Source organism: Erinaceus europaeus, chromosome 6 (genome assembly GCF_950295315.1).
Source record: "Erinaceus europaeus chromosome 6, mEriEur2.1, whole genome shotgun sequence".
Taxonomy (NCBI): Eukaryota; Metazoa; Chordata; class Mammalia; order Eulipotyphla; family Erinaceidae; genus Erinaceus; species Erinaceus europaeus.
In genome coordinates this window covers 26,067,539-26,084,964 of record NC_080167.1, presented here as the reverse complement: position 1 = coordinate 26,084,964, position 17,426 = coordinate 26,067,539, and the positions used below count along the sequence as shown (strand labels likewise).

The 17,426-nt window shown below is 40.7% G+C and overlaps 1 protein-coding gene and 1 pseudogene across 2 annotated transcripts in view; one reads left to right on the top strand and one right to left on the bottom strand.

Annotated features, from left to right (window-relative positions):
* Window positions 1-17,426, top strand: part of MTR (5-methyltetrahydrofolate-homocysteine methyltransferase) — a 77,998-nt gene that overhangs the window by 50,850 nt on the left and 9,722 nt on the right. For both annotated transcript variants that reach the window (XM_060191941.1, XM_060191942.1), the window contains exons 16-18: window positions 9,901-10,080; window positions 13,153-13,269; window positions 14,556-14,696. In XM_060191941.1, the coding sequence (XP_060047924.1) occupies window positions 9,901-10,080; window positions 13,153-13,269; window positions 14,556-14,696 (438 nt within the window). The remainder of the gene's footprint in view (window positions 1-9,900; window positions 10,081-13,152; window positions 13,270-14,555; window positions 14,697-17,426) is intronic.
* LOC132539114 (small nucleolar RNA U3) lies at window positions 11,117-11,225 on the bottom strand (annotated as a pseudogene).

Genomic DNA, 17,426 nt, shown 5'->3' with positions numbered 1-17,426 from the left:
GCTAGGGGCTTGAACCGGGATCCTTGTGCCAGTTCTTGTGCTTTGCTCTACAAGCACTGTACCCACTGCACTACTGCCCGACTCCCTGTTTCTTTTAATTTAAATCTACTGACTGAAGAAATGTTGGCTTATGGAGATGATGGTGGTGTTATAGGCAGGCATTTACAAAGATGGCTGTGAGCACACCTCTTCCATCCTTTACCAGACTGTCATTCACCTCCCCCCCATAAAGCTCTAGGGTTCTAGGTCTCTATCTCTCTCTTTGTTAAGACAAGAGAGAGAAGGTGAGAGGGATGGGGGGTGCAGGGAAGAGAGGGAAGGAGAGAGGAAAAGGGAGAGTGAGAATATCCCTGGCACATGGAATGCTGGGTTTCTAACTCATGTTCATAGTTTAGCATCCTACTCACTGTGTCACCTCCCAGGCTCCCTCCAGCCACCCATAACAACCCACGTCTCTCAACTCTGAGTTCCCAGATCTGCTCCTTTATTTATTAGGTCCCACCTGTGAGTGAGATTATTCAATATTCCTCCCCCCTTTGCATTTCCAGTGCTTTTAAAAAACATCCCATGGCATCTGTCTCCTTGAGTTTCTAACCCTTTTGGTCTGGGATAAGACCTGGATTTCATAGTTTAAAAGCCAGAAGGCAATCCCTATGAGTACTATGGCTGAAAACCCCCCACAGGGTTTAAGAGCTAGCATAATGATTGTACACAAAGATTTTCATGTGTGAGGCACCAGAATTCTCAAGTTCAAGCCCCTTTGCCACCATAAGCCAGAGCTGAGTGGTATTTCTCTTGCTACAAAAAATAAAATAAGTAAAAATGTGAAAAAGGAAAACCAGCTATTATAGAGTTGATCTCAGTCCTTTTAGTAACCACCTGGGGTAGCTGTTGTCCCATTTTACAGTGAGTCATGGACAAATGGCTAGGATGGAGTAGAGCCAAGTTTTAATCCCTGATCTTCATAGCTTGAAGACTGGTGCATCTTTCCAAATCCTGTTTTATGCCATGCATTGTCTGTTGGCACTGCGCAATGCTTGATCTTGTCTGAGAACAAGCTTTTCCCAGTTCTTATTTGAATGAGATCACAGACAAAAAATAAATGTAGGGGAGATTTTTATTTTTAATTGTTCTTTCTTGTTGGTAGTGAAAGAATGTTTTATCCTTACTAACTTGGTAAATGGAAACTTAAAAATATTCTCAATTCATGCTGATCCAGCAATGGTAAACAGAAAGCCTTATTTGTTGTAGAGTTGGGTGTAAATTCATATAAGTGTATTGGAAAATTCTATAAAGGAAAGTAATTGTTTAGTAACACTGTGAAATTAAACTTCCTTTTTAACCACTACTTTTCCTAATTAAAATATTATTCCACATGACTACTGATTTATGTGATTACTGTAGAATTTTTAAATATTGAAAGTTATAAAGATCAAAGCAGGGGCAGGGGTAGATAGCATAATGGTTATGCATACAGACTATTATGCCTGAGGCTCCGAAGTCCCAAGTTCAAATCCCCTGCACCACCATAAGCCAGAGCTAAGCAGTGCTATGGTGTAAAAAAAAAAAAAAGGAAAAATTCATATATATTGGCAATTTGGGTATTTTGCTATAAAGTATGTCTTCTGTTGATTGAATTCTCATAATGTTGTTGTATAACAATTAAGAACTAAATTTGTTAGTTTTTTTCTCTCTCTCTTTTTTTTAAATGGTGTTAGGGGGATTGAACCTGGGACTTTGGTGCCTTGCATAACCATTATGTTGTCTTCCCCCATTCTCAATTAGTTCTAACTAAGAATAAATTGCAATTGAGTATCTTGACAGTATTTTGATTTGTCATTTAGAAACATGCTATTTTTCAAATTACTATACAATTAAGCTTTATAGTTTTTCTTAAAATAGTGAATCTTAAGGTCATTCCATGTTTTTTTTTTTTTTTGGGGGGTGACTAGTTTATTTTTCCTTTAGATTTTTATTTCATAACCAGCCTCTTTTTGAATTTAGATGAAGTGATACTGTTTTTTTTCAGTTGAAGATCTAATTTTTCAGTAGGATATACACCACAGCTTTTAAGTTCTAGGAAATTGAAATTAATATTTCATAGTTTACCCTTTATTTTCACCTTAAGTCACTCAAGCCTAGTAGTTTCTCAGATTTCTCCTATGAGACACTGAGCTTTGTTTAAATCTGACATATTTCAGCTTCCTCTTTTTTAAGTGGTTAGAGAGGCCACCACTCCCTGGCTAACATTACACAATTATGAGTATTCTTATTGTTGAAATTTTTCTTATATGGTAGAATATATTTTAAATTCTTTCTAAGAAAGAGAAAAAATTCCATATTACCCTCAGAGATGGGCTTTCAGGGCAGGCATATGAGGAATACAAGGTTTCCGAGCCACTCTTTTCTCTCCAACTCCTCATTCACCCCGAACTTGTACCCTTTCCTAGAAGGTGATGTTTGAAACAACGTTGCCTTTGTTAAAAATGAACAGATTTTCATCAGTGACACATGCAGTTCCTAAACTGTAACTGAGCTTCTTTTTTTCCCCCTCACTAGTATTTGCTGCGTGGAGATTGCTTCCCAGATTCGTTTTAGTCTTAAATCCTGTCCAGTATCTCTTCAACTGTGAGTTCCTGGTACCCAGTTCTACCTGTCTTGAGTTCTGGCATGGACAGAGTCTCCACTCTTTTGGGTGAAGAGTGAACTGGGAAACATCCCAAGTTGACCTGGGTTTCTCACAAGCCCAGCTCAGTGCTATTTTCTGCACTGCACTGCACTGCACTGCACTGCACTGCAGGTAGGACCTCAGCCACCTTTATGTCTGCCCTTATAGCTGCTGCTTCTGCCCAGGCTCAGGATTCCCAGCAGTTGTGTTCAGCTCTTGTGTGCACACACTTGACACAGTAGAGAGTTCATTTGAAAGATTTCTAAACTAAACATTTATCCTCACTGAGTTTCTTGTAGAGCCAAGGTTGTGCAAGATTGTGTGTGTGTGTGTGTGTGTTTAGAGGGAGAGGAAGAGAGAGAGAGAGAGAAAGCGAGAGACCATTGCATCAAAGCTTTCTTTAATGCAAAAGGGGCCTGGCTTACACCAGGGTCAGGCACATGGCAAAGCATCTTAGTATTCAGGTGAGTTATTTTGCTGACACCTTATAACTTTTTTTCCCCCTACTAAAGCACTGTTCAGCTCTGGCCTATGGTGATGCCAGGGATTGAACCTGGGACCTCAGAGCCTCAGGCATGAAAGTCTTGCATAACCACTAGTCTCCTCAGAGCCTCAGGCATGAAAGTCGTACATAACCACTAGTCTATCTTCTCAGCCCTTTGAGGGTTCTTTTTTTTTTTTTCCTTGTCAAATGATTTTCTTGTGAAAACTGTCTTTCAGCTCTTTTTCTTTGGATTTGTTAGGGTCTATCTGATGTTAATACAACCTCCCTTTTGAACTCTATTGTAGCAGAATGAACCTCTTTGACCCATGTTAAGCTAGGTCAACTGGATGCGAAACTTTAATCTACTTTCAGTGTTGGTCCTGCTTCCACTCTTTTTTTTTTTTTTTTGCCTACAGGGTTATCGCTGGGGCTTGGTGCCTACAATACAAGAATCTATTGCTCCTGGAAGCCACTTTCTCAATTTTGTTGTTATTGTTGTTGTTGGATAGGACAAAGAAATTGAGGGAGGAAGGGAAGACAGAGAGGAGGAGAGAAAGACACCTTCAGACCTTCACTACTTGTGAAGCAACTTCCCTGCAGGTGGGAAGGTGGAGGCTCGAACTGGGATCCTTAGGTCAGTCCCATGTGCGTTTAACCCAGTGTCTACTGCCTGCCCCTTTTTACTCTACATTTTTTTTAAAAAAATTATTTATTTTTAAAAAAAAAATTATTTATTTAGAGAAATTATTATTACAGAGAGAAATGGAGAGAGGAGGGGAAGATACCTACAGACCTACTTCACCGCTTGTGAAGCAACTCCCCTGCAGGTGGGGAGCCGGGGGCTTGAACCGGGATCCTTATGCTGGTCCTTACGCTATGCACCACATGCACTTAAACCACTGCGCTACTGCCCAACTCCCTCTACTCTACATTTTTACAGAACCTTAACATCTACTATTTTTCCTCTAGTTCATAGTTTCTGTGTCGGTGTGACTAAGTAAAAAAACAGAAAGCAAATAAGTTTATATATGATAATATATAAAATACATACTTTAAATTTATTTCATTTCTCCTTAAGGCTTTTGTAGCAAAAATTGAACATTGGATTTTAAAAAAAAATTTTTTAACATCATCATGATGTATGTTGAAAAATAGAGAACTATCTTTAGTGCAAAAACTTTTTAATTTTTTAACCAGAGTTTAGCTCTGGCTTATGGTGGTGTGGGGTGGGGGGCGGGGATTGAACCTGGGACTTTGGAGCCTCAGGCATGAGAGTCTGTTTGCATAACCATTATGCTATCTACCCTCCGCTGGAACATTGGATTTCTTAATTGAGGTTTTCTACACACTGATTGTTGTCAAACTTTTCTACTTAAATATGAACCTGGCAGATCACAAAGGATATTTATTTCTTCCTTCTTGGGTTTTAGATTTGTCGGATTGTCACTGAATTCCCCCCCCCCCCCAAATTAGGAAGGTGCCATGATACCTGTAAGTGGTTCTGATTCTCCTTGTATACAAGAATCATCAACAAGAATCATCAGAATCACTTTGAAAGTACTGTTGTTTCATTCTCACTCCAGGGTTCTGATTTGACTGGTCTATAGTGAAATTCAGGTTTAATTATCAGAAAACAAAACAAAAACCTCTTGTGGTTGCTGTAAATGTATAACCAGAGCTGAGAGCTTTCCCTAACAGAGCAAGGCTCCATTATATTCTTTCACTAAACCTCTGTTCCTGGTCTGTGAAATCCACAAGCAAAACTTGTATAGTTCACAAGCATAGTTCATTAGCATGTTTATTTCACAGTCTTATCTGAGAAACACGACAAATAGAATCTTGGTGAATCTGTCATGATATAACCTGCTCCTGGTAAAAGCCCTTAAATTGAATCTCTGGCCATCATCAGATTTGGTAATCTGTTTCAGCAGACTGTAGTATTTAGTCTGGTAACGAGACAATGTGCCAAGTGCCTTGAAAACAATTTGCAAGGGTCTTATCTTTGTTTTTGTTTTTTTTTAATTTATAAAAAGGAAACACTGACAAAACCATAGGATAAGAGGGGTACAACTCCACACAGTTCTCACCACCAGAACTCTGTATCCCATCCCCTCCCTTGATAGCTTTCCTATCCTTTAACCCTCTGGGAATATGTGAGATGCAGAAGGTGGAAGGTCTGGCTTCTGTAATTGCTTCCCTCCTGAACATGGGCATTGACAGTTCGATCCATACTCCCAACCTGTCTCTCTCTTTTTCCCTGGGGCGGGGTCTGGGGGAATCGGAACTCCAGGACACTACTAGCTATCTACAAAATGGAGACCCCCCCCCCCCAACTCTTCATCTGCACTATTCCAGCCTTTAGGTTCATGATTAGTCAACAATTTGTTTGGCTTTGTATGGTAACTTTCTTTTCAGCCACCAGGTTCCAGATGCTAGCATCATGCGCATCTACCAGACTTCCCAGGACAGAAAACTCCACCAGTGTGTCAAGGGCCTTATCTTTGTGGTGCTGATAGTTGATGATCCTGTTTTGGTCCTAGAAGTGAACTCATGACCCACAAGAACTCTCCTTGTTGCACATGCAGTGTGGGCTTGCTACACAGAGGGACCCCGCTCCCCCATTTTCTTACATATGACACACTTAGTGTGCCAAATGCAGCAAGAGGTTATGGCTCACCTCTGGTCAAGGGAATGTTCCCTCAAAGAAGTCAGCTTGGAGAACTCAACTTTAAAACAATATTTGCTTAAAAAAAATCACTGCTTGGTGCTGTACCTTGTAAGCCCTACCTATAACCATAAGCAAGGACCTAGGTTGAAGCCTCTGGTCCTCATCTGCAGGGGGAAGCTTCACGGTGAAGCGGTACTGCAGGTGTCTCTCTTCCTCCCCCTCCCCCCATTCTCTCCTCTCCTCAATTTCTCTGTGACTCTACCAAGAAAAGAAGAAGCAGAAAGAGAAAGGGGGGGGGGGGTTACTAGGGCAGTAGATTCCATTATGTAGGCATCAGCCCTAGTGATAACCTTGGTAGCAAAAAAAAAAAAAAAAAAAAAAAGGTGGCATAACATTGCATTTTAACATTATGTGAGTCTCAGGTGTGCATCATTGAAACATGTATATATACTAAGTCCACCACTTAAAGCTTGATTCTATTCTTTCTTTTCTTTTTCTTTATTGTCTCTGGGGCTTGGTACCTGCACCATGAATCCTGCATGGCAGCTTTTTCCATTTGTTGTTGTTGTTGGATAGGACAGAGAGAAATGGAGAGAGGAAGGGAAGACAGAGACAGGGAGAGAAAGGTAGACACCTGCAGTCTTGCTTCATCACTTGCGAAGCGCACACACACACACACACACACACACACACACACACCCCCGCTGCAGTTGGAGAGCGGGGGGCTTGAACCATGATACCTGTGCTGGTCCTTGTGCTTCATACCATGTGCGCTTAACCCGGTGCACTACTGCCTAGCCCCCTTGATTCTGTTTTTAATTTAGTGGTGTTGGGCAATTTTCAAGAACATTTTCCCCATCATCTAATAATGTGCTTGACTTTGTTTTTGAGTCATTATAGTGGTAGCAAGTATTCTTTTTTTTTTTTTTTTCTACAGAGCAGATTTTGTTTTATTTCTTTATATATCCAGAGAGGATTCTGAGAATTTATTGAGTAAACCCTGCCTGTGTTGAGATTGTAAACTTGATCTGAAGACAGTTTCTCTGATGGAGTTCAAAATTGCTTTGAGTAAGAACATGAATCATTCAATAAATAATGTTGAACCACATGCTCTGGCAGTGCTCTGAGCACTGGAGTTGCAGGAAGATTGGTGCTGTAACCCAAGTCGGCAAATGAATAATGACTAAACAATAAAAACAATAGACAAATCATTAGATGAATATATTATTTTCAAGGAGAGATGCCATGAAGACTAGACTTTCTAGTTCGAAAGATGATAGGAAGCAACTGGGGCTGGGTGACAGAATGAGCAACATTCTTTTTTTTTTTTTTTTTTGCCTCCAGGGTTATTGCTGGGGTTCAGTGCTTGCACTACGAATTCACTGCACCTGGAGGCCATTTTTCCCCTTTTGTTGCCCTTGTTTATCGTTCTTGTTGTTATTACTGTCCTTGTTGTTGGATATGAGAGAGAGAGAAAGACAGAGAGTGGGAGAGAAAGATAGACACCTGCAGACCTGCTTCACTACTTGTGAAGTGATCCCCCCTGCAGGTGGGGAGCCGGGGGCTCGAACCAGGATCCGATTCTTGGCGCTACTTCCTAGTCCTGCGAGCAACATTGTTTATGGGGTGTAGAAGGTCTGGCTTCTGTAATTGCTTCTCTGTTGGACATGGGCAATGGCAGATTGATCCATATCCCCAGCCTGCTTCTGTCTCCCTGGTGGGATAGAGCTTTGGAGAGGTGAGGTTCCAGGAAGCACTGGCGAGGTCGTCTGCTGGGCTATGTGGTGGAATACTGCAGACAAAATAAATATGTACATAAACAGGCAAACAAATACTGTAGACAGATCTGGAGTTTTTTAAAAAGTATTTTATTTGCAGTTCTTCCAATCAAACAGTTGCTTATTGACGCTCCCCCACCCCCACGGGATAACTCATTACCAAAGCCATAAGTCCTTTACAAGGAGCCTCTATAAGGAAATAATTGGTTAGGCCCTTGCCCCACTGCTCACATGGGCTAGAGGTTATGTTTCTGGTATAATCATGTGGTTTTTGGTCTTGCTTTTATTGATGTGGTGGATCACATTGATTGATTTATGTATGTTAAACGAACCCTGCATCTCTGAGATAAATACCATTTGGTCATGATGAACAATCTTTTTAATATACTGCAATATCTGGTTGGTTAGAATTTTGTTCAGTATTTCAGCATCTATGTTCATCATAGATATTTATTATTGGATAGAGACATAGAAATTGAGAGGGGGGGGTGTCAGGCAGTAGCGCAGTGGGTTAAGTGCATGTGGCGCAAAGCACAAGGACCAGTGTGAGGATCCCGGTTCGAGCCCCTGGCTTCCCACCAGCAGGGGAGTTGCTTCACAGGTGGTGAAGCAGGTCTGCAGGTGTTTTATCTTTCTCCCCCTTCTCTGTCTTCCCCTCCTGTCTTCATTTCTCTCTGTCCTATCCAACAATGACAACATCAATAACAATAATAACTACAATAACAACAAAACAACAAGGGCAATAAAAAGGAAGTAAATAAATACTTTAAAAAATTAAAAAAAAAAAAAAGAAATCGAGAGGGGAGGAAACAGACCCCTGCAGCCCTCTTTCACCACTTGTGACGCTTTCCTCCTGCATGTGGACCAGGGGCTTGAACCCAGGTCCTTGCACACTGTAATGTGAATGATTAACCAGGTGTGCCACCACCTTGCTCAAGGACAGTTTTTTAAAAATATATTTTTATTAATGACTTACTAATGGGTTTCAAGACTGTAAGATTGTAGGGGCACTGTTCCATATAGTGCCCATCACCAAACTTATCAAAAAAAGTCTTAAAACAGTTGCTCCTTAATTTTTTTTTGTAAGTTACCATTTTATCCTTTTCATATTTAAATTTTATTTTATTTTTTATAAGAGAGAGATATAGAGAAAGAGACACCAGAGCTCTATTCATCTCTGGCTTATGATATTTCTGGGAATTGAACCTGGGGCCTCAGAGCCTCAGGCATGAGAGTATCTTTGCTTAACAATTATGCTATTTCTTCACCCCCCCATTTCTATTTTCTTTATTACACATATAGAAAAAACCATGTGGAGCTCTAAGGAGTCTTGTTAAATGAGATAAGCTAGAAAAGAAGGATGAATATAGGATGACTTCATTCATGGACAGAACTTGTGAAAGGGCAAACACAAAGTAGAACTTGGACTTGGTTTGGTGTATAGGATTATGCGGGTGGGGGTAGAGCAGAAGCTTTCAAGTCCTGGTGCGTGATGATGGAGTAGGACCTAGGCTGGGGGTGAAAGTATTTTGCAGAAAACTGAGAAATTTTACACATGTATCAACAACTATATTTACTGTAACCATTAATCCCCTTCAAATAAAAAAATAAACCACTTATCTTTTTCAAACAGTTTTATTTATTTATTAGTGAGAAAGATGGAAGGAGAGAGAGAAAAACGCAGACATCACTCTGGTCCATGTGTTGCCAGGGATTCAACTCAGGGCCTCATGCTTGAGAGTCCAGTGTTTTATCCATTGCACCACCTCCTAGACCATGAGCCACTGATTTCTTAACTTGCTCTTTACTGTTTGAATTTTTACCATTGTGTGTGTTTATTTTTTAAATGCCTATTAGCATACAGTATATACACTGGTGTGTGTACTATTTGATTTTTACAGAGGCAGTACAGATAGATGTTGTGTTGATGAAAATGCAAATGGACTTGTGATCCAGGAGGTGGCATAATGGATAAGGCATTGAATTCTCAAATGTGGGGTCCTGAGTTCAATCCCTGGTATCAGATGTGCCAGAGTGATGTCTGATTCTTTTGCTCTCTCTCCTCCTGTCTTCTCAATAAATACATAAATAAATAAGTAAATAGTCAAAAAAAAACATAAATGGACTTGAAACCTATTTCCCCTCTGAGATAATTTGATGAATTAATCAAATGACATTTGAATGTCAGTGGAATCAAAGCACTGATACATAAGTGCTTTAGGTAAGTGAAATGTGCTTCTGTTCTCATAGATAACACTTCATTTTTCTGTTTCAAATGACATTATTTTGCTCCTTCCTCTAGGCAACAGAAACAGATGCAAAAATTAGAGTGTGTACCCGGGCCTACCACTTACTGGTGGAAAACCTGGGCTTCAATCCAAATGACATCATCTTCGACCCTAATATCCTTACCATTGGTACAGGACTGGAAGAACACAACTTATATGCTGTTAATTTTATTAATGCAACAAAAGTCATTAAAGTAAGTATCAGTGTTTTCTTTCCTACTTAAGCCATTGTTCATGTTATTTTATGATTCATTTGCGTAAATCGTTTGTGCTCACAGAGATATTGTTTGGAAATTTGGAAATGCTCATTCCTAGTAAATTGATTTTCTGAAATTTATGGACCTTTATTGTTTTTCTTTTTTTTTTTTTTTTATTCTTTTTACAGAGCACTGCTCAGCTCTGGCTTATGGTGGTGTGGGGGACTGAACCTGGGACTTCCATTAGTTTTCCTTTATATGCCCTTTTATTGATTTATTTACTTCTTTATTATTAATTTCTTTTTGTTTTTTGCTACCAGGGTTATCTCTGGGGCTCGGTGGTGGCACTACAAATCCATCTGCTTTTTTTTTTTCTTTCTATTTCATTTGACAGGACAGAGAGAATGGGAGACAGAGAGGAAGACAGAAAAATAGACACCGGCAGATCTGAGTCACCACTTGTGAAGCAGCCCTCCTACAGATGGGGAGTGGGGCTGGAAACTGGGTCCTTATGCACGTTGCTATGTGCGCTTAACAGGGTGCGCCACCGCCCAGGCCCTATTACCCTATTATTAATATTTTAAAAATAACGACAGGCAGTGGGAGGAGGAAGAGAGAGATAGAGATAGGTAGAGAGAAAGACTATAATACTGAATGAAGCTTTTCCTTTAACACTGTGGGGGTCAGGCTTGAACCCGGGTCACACACATGACAAAGCATCACACTATCCAAACAAGCTATTTCCCGAGTCCTTATATGTAGTTTTAACCTATCATGTGAACACACTGGGGCATGGATGCAGTTTATAGTAAATAATAAATCATTAAGTATGTCATAGCTTTCATTTAGTCCTAAGGTAGAACATGGCTGTTACCCCTGCTTCTCTAATAAGATCCATATTTTGAATTTGATGAAGTAATCATCTTCCTGAGTATCATGATAATAATTCGTTGCTTTTCTTTATAACTTTATAATCCAAGCTATCTGTAGACTTTGTGTTTGTGAATTCGACTGCTGTCTCAACTTAATTGTGACCCTTCATTTCCAGTCAATGCTTCTAGGGCTTTTGCAGTCTTTTGTTGACAGAGTAGCAAAGAAATCTAGTAACATACTATAGATATGATCCCTGAAAGTATAGTCTTGGCAAAGAAATCTGAATGGCCTAACCCACATGTTCTTCTTTTGAAGTCAGCAAGAAAATGCTTTCTGATTATGATGCTCAGTCTATAACAAGTTTTCTTTTCCTGGTCTACTTAATACCATCTTTTACTGTATTCTTTTTTTAATTTTTATATTTATTTATTCCCTTTTGTTGTCTTTGTTGCTTTATTGTTGTAGTTATTATTGATGTCGTCGTTGTTGTATAGGACAGAGAGAAATGGAGAGAGGAGGGGAAGACAGGGGGAGAGAAAGACAGACGCCTGCAGACCTGCTTCACCGCCTGTGAAGCAACTCCCCTGCAGGTGGGGAGCCGGGAGCTCAAACCGGGATCCTTACTCTGGTCCTTGTGCTTTGCGCCACGTGCACTTAACCCGCTGCGCTACAGCCTGGCTCCCCTTTTACTATATTCTTGAGCTTCTTATGATTTTCTGACTTTTAAAAATTGTTTTTCCTATTTTGTTTTTTCTTTCTTATTTGACAGGACAGAAAGAAGTTGAGAGGGAAGGGGAGGCAGAGAGAGAGAGAGAGAGAGAGAGAGAGAGAAAGACGCCTGCAGACCTGCTTCACCATTCATGAAGCATCTTCCCTGCACGTGGGGAGAGGAAAGGGTGCTTAAACCCAGATCCTTACCCATGGTGATATATGTCCTTAACCAAGTATGTCAAATAACTTCCTTTAGATCTAAGTTACAGTGCCATTCTCTCTGTGTGCTCTTGTTAGTAAGTCAAGTATATATATCAAGCAAGGTATCTTTAGAGACAAACATCCAAAAAGAAGATTATGTCTTAATCAGCAGGGAGCATGTTGTGACCTGAGGCTCATAAGAACCTAAATCTGTGTCTCCTTCAGGAACAAGGACTTTCAGTATTTCCTGATTCGGTAGTCTGGTGATTTTATTGAAAATACCACGGGAGGTCAGGAGGTGGCATACCTGGTTGAACATACACGTGACAGGGCACAAGGTCTTGGGTTCAAGCCCCTGGTCCCCACCTGCAGGGGGAAAGCTTAATGAGTGGTGAAGAAGGGCTGCAGGTATCCCTCTGTCTCTCTCCCTCTCTGTCTCCCCCTCCACTCTCAATTTCTCTCTGTCTCTATCCAATAATAAATCAGTAAAAAAAAAATTTTTTTTTTTAAAAAAGAAAATACCACAAATAGCGACAATCAGTTGTATAAACAACATAGTTTAGCTTTCTTGTTTTCCAGCTTAATACAGATAGAATCTGAAGACATCTAGGTGGACCATAATGGTTATGCAAAAAGACATTTGTATCTAAGGCTCTGGAAGTCACAGGTTCAGTTCCCTGAGCATATCATAAATAAGCCAGAGCTTATTTATGTGAGGTACTCTAATAAAAAAAATAAGAAAACTCAGTTAACTTTTTTTTAGTTATTTATTTTTATATTACAGAATTAAGTGTCAGCAGGGGTTTGAACCCAAACCATTCCCACTACCAGAGTTCTGAATCTTCAGTTGCCTCACTGCAATCCACCACAGTTCCCCTAAGGTTGTAGACATGGACCAACCATCATCTCTACAACAGTCTGTCCACATTTATACATAGTTTCTCCCTTTTTTTCTCCTTCAGCCCTCTCTTCCCCTCCAACCCACTCATGACAACATAACTACCTCCCTATGTATACTTTTGTAAATAAGTATTAAGTCACTAATTAATTTTTTTTTCCCCTAGGAAGGTTAGAACTATGAAACAATGGCTTTGTGATGTTATAATATGACAAGGTTTGGTTTATATCTAGCTATAGTAATCCCTGAATTTCTTCTAACTTACATGTTTTTTTTTTAATTATTATTCTTTGTTCCTCTCTCTGTGGATAATCTCTTGAAAGATATAACTGCCCATTTCAACAAAAAAAGGGGAGTCTTTTCACAGTTTTTTAAATTTGTTCTAGGAAACATTACCTGGAGCCAAAATAAGTGGAGGTCTTTCCAACTTGTCCTTTTCCTTCAGAGGAATGGAAGCCATTCGAGAAGCCATGCACGGGGTTTTCCTTTATCATGCAATCCAGGTATGGTAGAAGGCCACTTTGCCCTGATGAACTCACCCTTTGCTTCTTTGCTTGGGGCAAAGTAACTATCCTTTCCTCGTCCTCGTCCTCCTTTTTAAATTGGGAGGTTAATGATTGATAATATAGTTGTTGGCACATAGGTACAATTTCTCACCTCCCGAATAAGGTCCATCATAGAGTTCCAGGACTCGAAAGCCTCCCCTCCTTCCACCCCCCCTTTCTGCCCTCCTTCTCCGGAGTCTTTTTTTTTTTTTTTTTTTTTAAATATATTTTATTTATTTTCCCTTTTGTTGCCCTTGTTATTTTCTTTTAATTTTTTTTATTATCTTTATTTATTTATTTATTTATTAGATAGAGACAGCCAGAAATTGAGAGGAGGAGAGAAGCTAGAGAGGGAGAGAGACAGAGAGACACCTGCAGCCCTGCTTCACCACTCGTAAAGCTTTCCCCCTGCAGGTGGGGACCGCGGGCTCGAACCCAGGTCTTTGTGCACTGTAGCATCTGCGCTCGACCAGAGGCGCCACCACCCGGCCCCATTCCCCTTGTTTTTTATTGTTGTTGTAGTTATTATTGTTTATTTTTTATTTTATTTTATTTTTTTTTACCAGAGCACTGTTCAGCTCTGTCTTATGGTGGTGCGGGGGATTGAACCTGGGACTTTGGAACCTCAGGCATGAGAGTCTGTTTGCATAACCATTATGCTATCTACCCTCCGCCCATTGTTGTTGTTATTAATGACATCGTTGTTAGATAGGACAGAGAGAAATGGAGAGAGGAGGGGAAGACAGAGTGGGGGGGGGTGAGAAAGATAGACACCTGCAGACCTACTTCACCGTCTGTAAAGCGATTCCCTGCTGGTGGGGAGCTGGGGGCTCGAACCGGGATCCTTATGCTAGTCCTTGTGCTTCACGCCACATATGCTTAACCCGCTGTGCCCGACTCCCCCAGAGTATTTTGTTTTGGTGCATTCAAACCAGCAAGTTTTACTTCATGATTCCCCATTCTGTTTCTTAAGTTGTGCCCATGAGTGAGATCACCCCATATTCGCCCTTCTCTTAACTCTACCCTGCTACTAGTTTCTGGAGTGAAGTTTTGTTGGGGACAGGGCCAGACCCACTTGCTTGTATATTGTCTGCAGCTGCTTTGTGCGACAGCAGCAGAGATGAGAAGTTGCAACAGAGACTTGGTCCAAAATATCTTTCTATCTGAACCTCTGAGCAGATAGATGTTTGCCTTACCCAGATTTAATGCATTACTGTTTCTTATTTTTCTTTTACTGAACTTAGTTTGGCATGGACATGGGAATAGTGAACGCCGGGAACCTTCCCGTATATGATGACATCCATAGGGAACTTCTCCAGCTCTGTGAAGATCTCATCTGGAATAAGGACCCTGAAGCCACTGAGAAGCTCTTACGTTACGCCCAGGTAAAGAGAAGCATGTTCTGGGCCAGGGCACTGGCATGCTTGGTTAAGTGCACAGGTAACCACATGCAAGAACCCAGGTTTGAGCTCCTCTTCCCCACCTACAAAGGAGGAGCTTCACAGGAGACAGAACAGTGCTGCAGGTCTCTCTCTCCTTCTCTCTCTCCCTCTCCTCTAAATTTCTCTCTATTCTATCAAATAAAGACCAAAAAAAAAAAAAAAAAAAAAAAAAGGCCACCACAAGCAGTGAATTCATCCTGCAGGGACCAAGCCCCAGCAGTAATTCTGGTGGCAGAGAAGGAAAAGAATTAAACAGTGTTGAGATATTATAACAGTAATTAAACTATTTGTTTTCCAAATTATTTTTATTATCTTTATTTGGTAGATACAGCCAGAAATCAAGAGAAGAAGGTGATAGAGAGGGAGTGAGACACTTGTAACACTGCTTCACCACTCACAAAACTTTGCCCCTGCAGACGCTTGGACCCAGGTCCTTGCACATTGTAACATGTGTGCTCAACCAGTTGTGCCACCACCCAGACCCCTAAAAAAACTTTCTTTAACAGTTTACTTATTTATTTACTTATTTATTAGAGGTGAAAAGAATGAACTAGAATATTATTCTTGCACTTGCATTTTTAGGGATCAAACTTAAAACGTCTTATTTGAGATAAGAGAATTTTATCTACTACTTCCAGTAGCTAGCTTGCATTCTTTCTTTCTTTCTTTCTTTCTTTCTTTCTTTCTTTCTTTCTTTCTTTCTTCCTTCCTTCCTTCCTTCCTTCCTTCCTTTCTTTCTTTCTCTCTCTCTCTCTTTTTCTTTCATTTTTCTCTTTTTCTTTTTGATAGAGATAGAGAAATTGGGGTAGGAGTAGAGAAATACACCTGCCACACTGCTCCACTGCTCGTGAAGATTTCTCCCTGCAGGTGGGGTCCAGGGGCTTGAACTCGGCCCCTTGCACACATTTGTTTATTTGTTTGTTTTTAACAAAAATAGAACTGTACTGCAGTGCTGCTTTGTTAATCTATTTAGCATTGTACTGGGAACATCATTCCACTTTATTAGTTTTTTTTCTATTTTATCCCTTATAATTAGTCTTTTAGATTTATTATCTATCTGGTTATTATCTGGTTCCCACTATTATATGTTTATATTTGTATGCCTGTTATATTAGGATCTGTTCCATCTGTGACAAGGTTTTGCACTTTAGGTCTTGAGGGCTATACACATTTGAAATAAAAACATAAAAATAATTGTATCACTTCCTTGTTTCCCATTTAGTTTGTATGTGCTGGGCAGAAGTAGGTGTGTTAAGTATCTGTCATAGTTACTTGTTTCCTAGAATTCACAGAAAGCTGAAAGTTTCCTTCAAAAAGACCCTTTTAATTTGTTTCTGAAAATGGGGGCTTTGGAACCCATTTTTTTCCTCACAAATTATGTTGGGAAAGTGGTAGCCCAACTTTGTTAATGTTGTTTCTGTTAAAATGTGAATTCCACTCTGACAGAGCTGCTGGCTTTTCCTCTTCCACTGAAGAATATTAAACTATCCTGGCAGAGGATAAATTAGAATTAACTATATTCCTGATTTATCAGTTTCAAGGGTTACAAGATCAAGTTGTCTGAAATTGTTCATGTTAGCCTCAGTCTCAGTTAAGCTAATGAGAGTTTAGACTGCAACATTGAACACATGGCCCTCTTCTCAGAATCTTGAGAATGTTTTTGATTTTTCTGATGGACCCAGGACACATCTTAGGTTTTAGTTGTTGCACATTTAATCACATTCTGATTCTCAGCACATTGCTTAACCAACAGTCCCTAGATTTCTCTTTTCTCCTCTCCTCTCCTCTCCTCTCCTCTCCTCTCCTCTCCTCTCCTCTCCTCTCCTCTCCTCTCCTCTCCTCTCCTCTCCTCCCCTCCCCTCCCCTCCCCTCCCCTCCCCTCCCCTCCCCTCCCTTTTCCCGCTCCCTTCCTCCTTTCCCCTCCCATCCCCTCTCCTCGCCTTCCCTTTCCCCTCCCCTCCCCCTTCTTCATCTCCTTCCCCTCCTCCTCCCCTCCCCTTCTCCCTCCCCCTCCTCTCCCCCACCCCCCTCCTCCTTTTCCTCTTTCTTTCCCTTTGTCACCAGGGTTGTTGCTGGGGCTCTGTGCTTGCATGTTCCCCATGTCCATTATTTTTCCCTTTCTTTCTATTTGATAGAGGGCAAGAGACAAGGAGATAGAAGAAAGAGAGACAGAGAGGAGAGACACCTACATCACTACTCTAATGCTTGTGAAGCTTCTCCCCTGAAGGTGGAGACCAAGGACTTGAACCTGGGTCCCTGTGCGTGGTAATACGTACACTCTTCAGGATATACTACCTGATACAGGAGCACCTAGATTTCTTTTTCTATGGCAGTTTTTGCTCATGCAGATAAGGAAAGTCCTTTTATTCTGTGAGCATTATGACCTTTACTTTTCAGTCTTAACTTATCTTCTAGTGGTGCTAAGTCTGTCTTTAAGAGCTGATGAAGAGGGAGTCAGGCGGTAGCGCAGCGGGTTAAGTGCACGTGGCGTGAAGCGCAAGGACCTATGTAAGGATCCTGGTTCGAGCCCCCGGCTCCTCACCTTCAAGGGAGTTGCTTCACAGGCGGTGAAGTGTCTTACCTTTCTCTCCCCCTCTCTGTCTTCCCTCTCTCCCCCTCTCTGTCTTCCCCTCCTCTCTCCATTTCTCTCTGTCCTATTTAACAAAGATGACA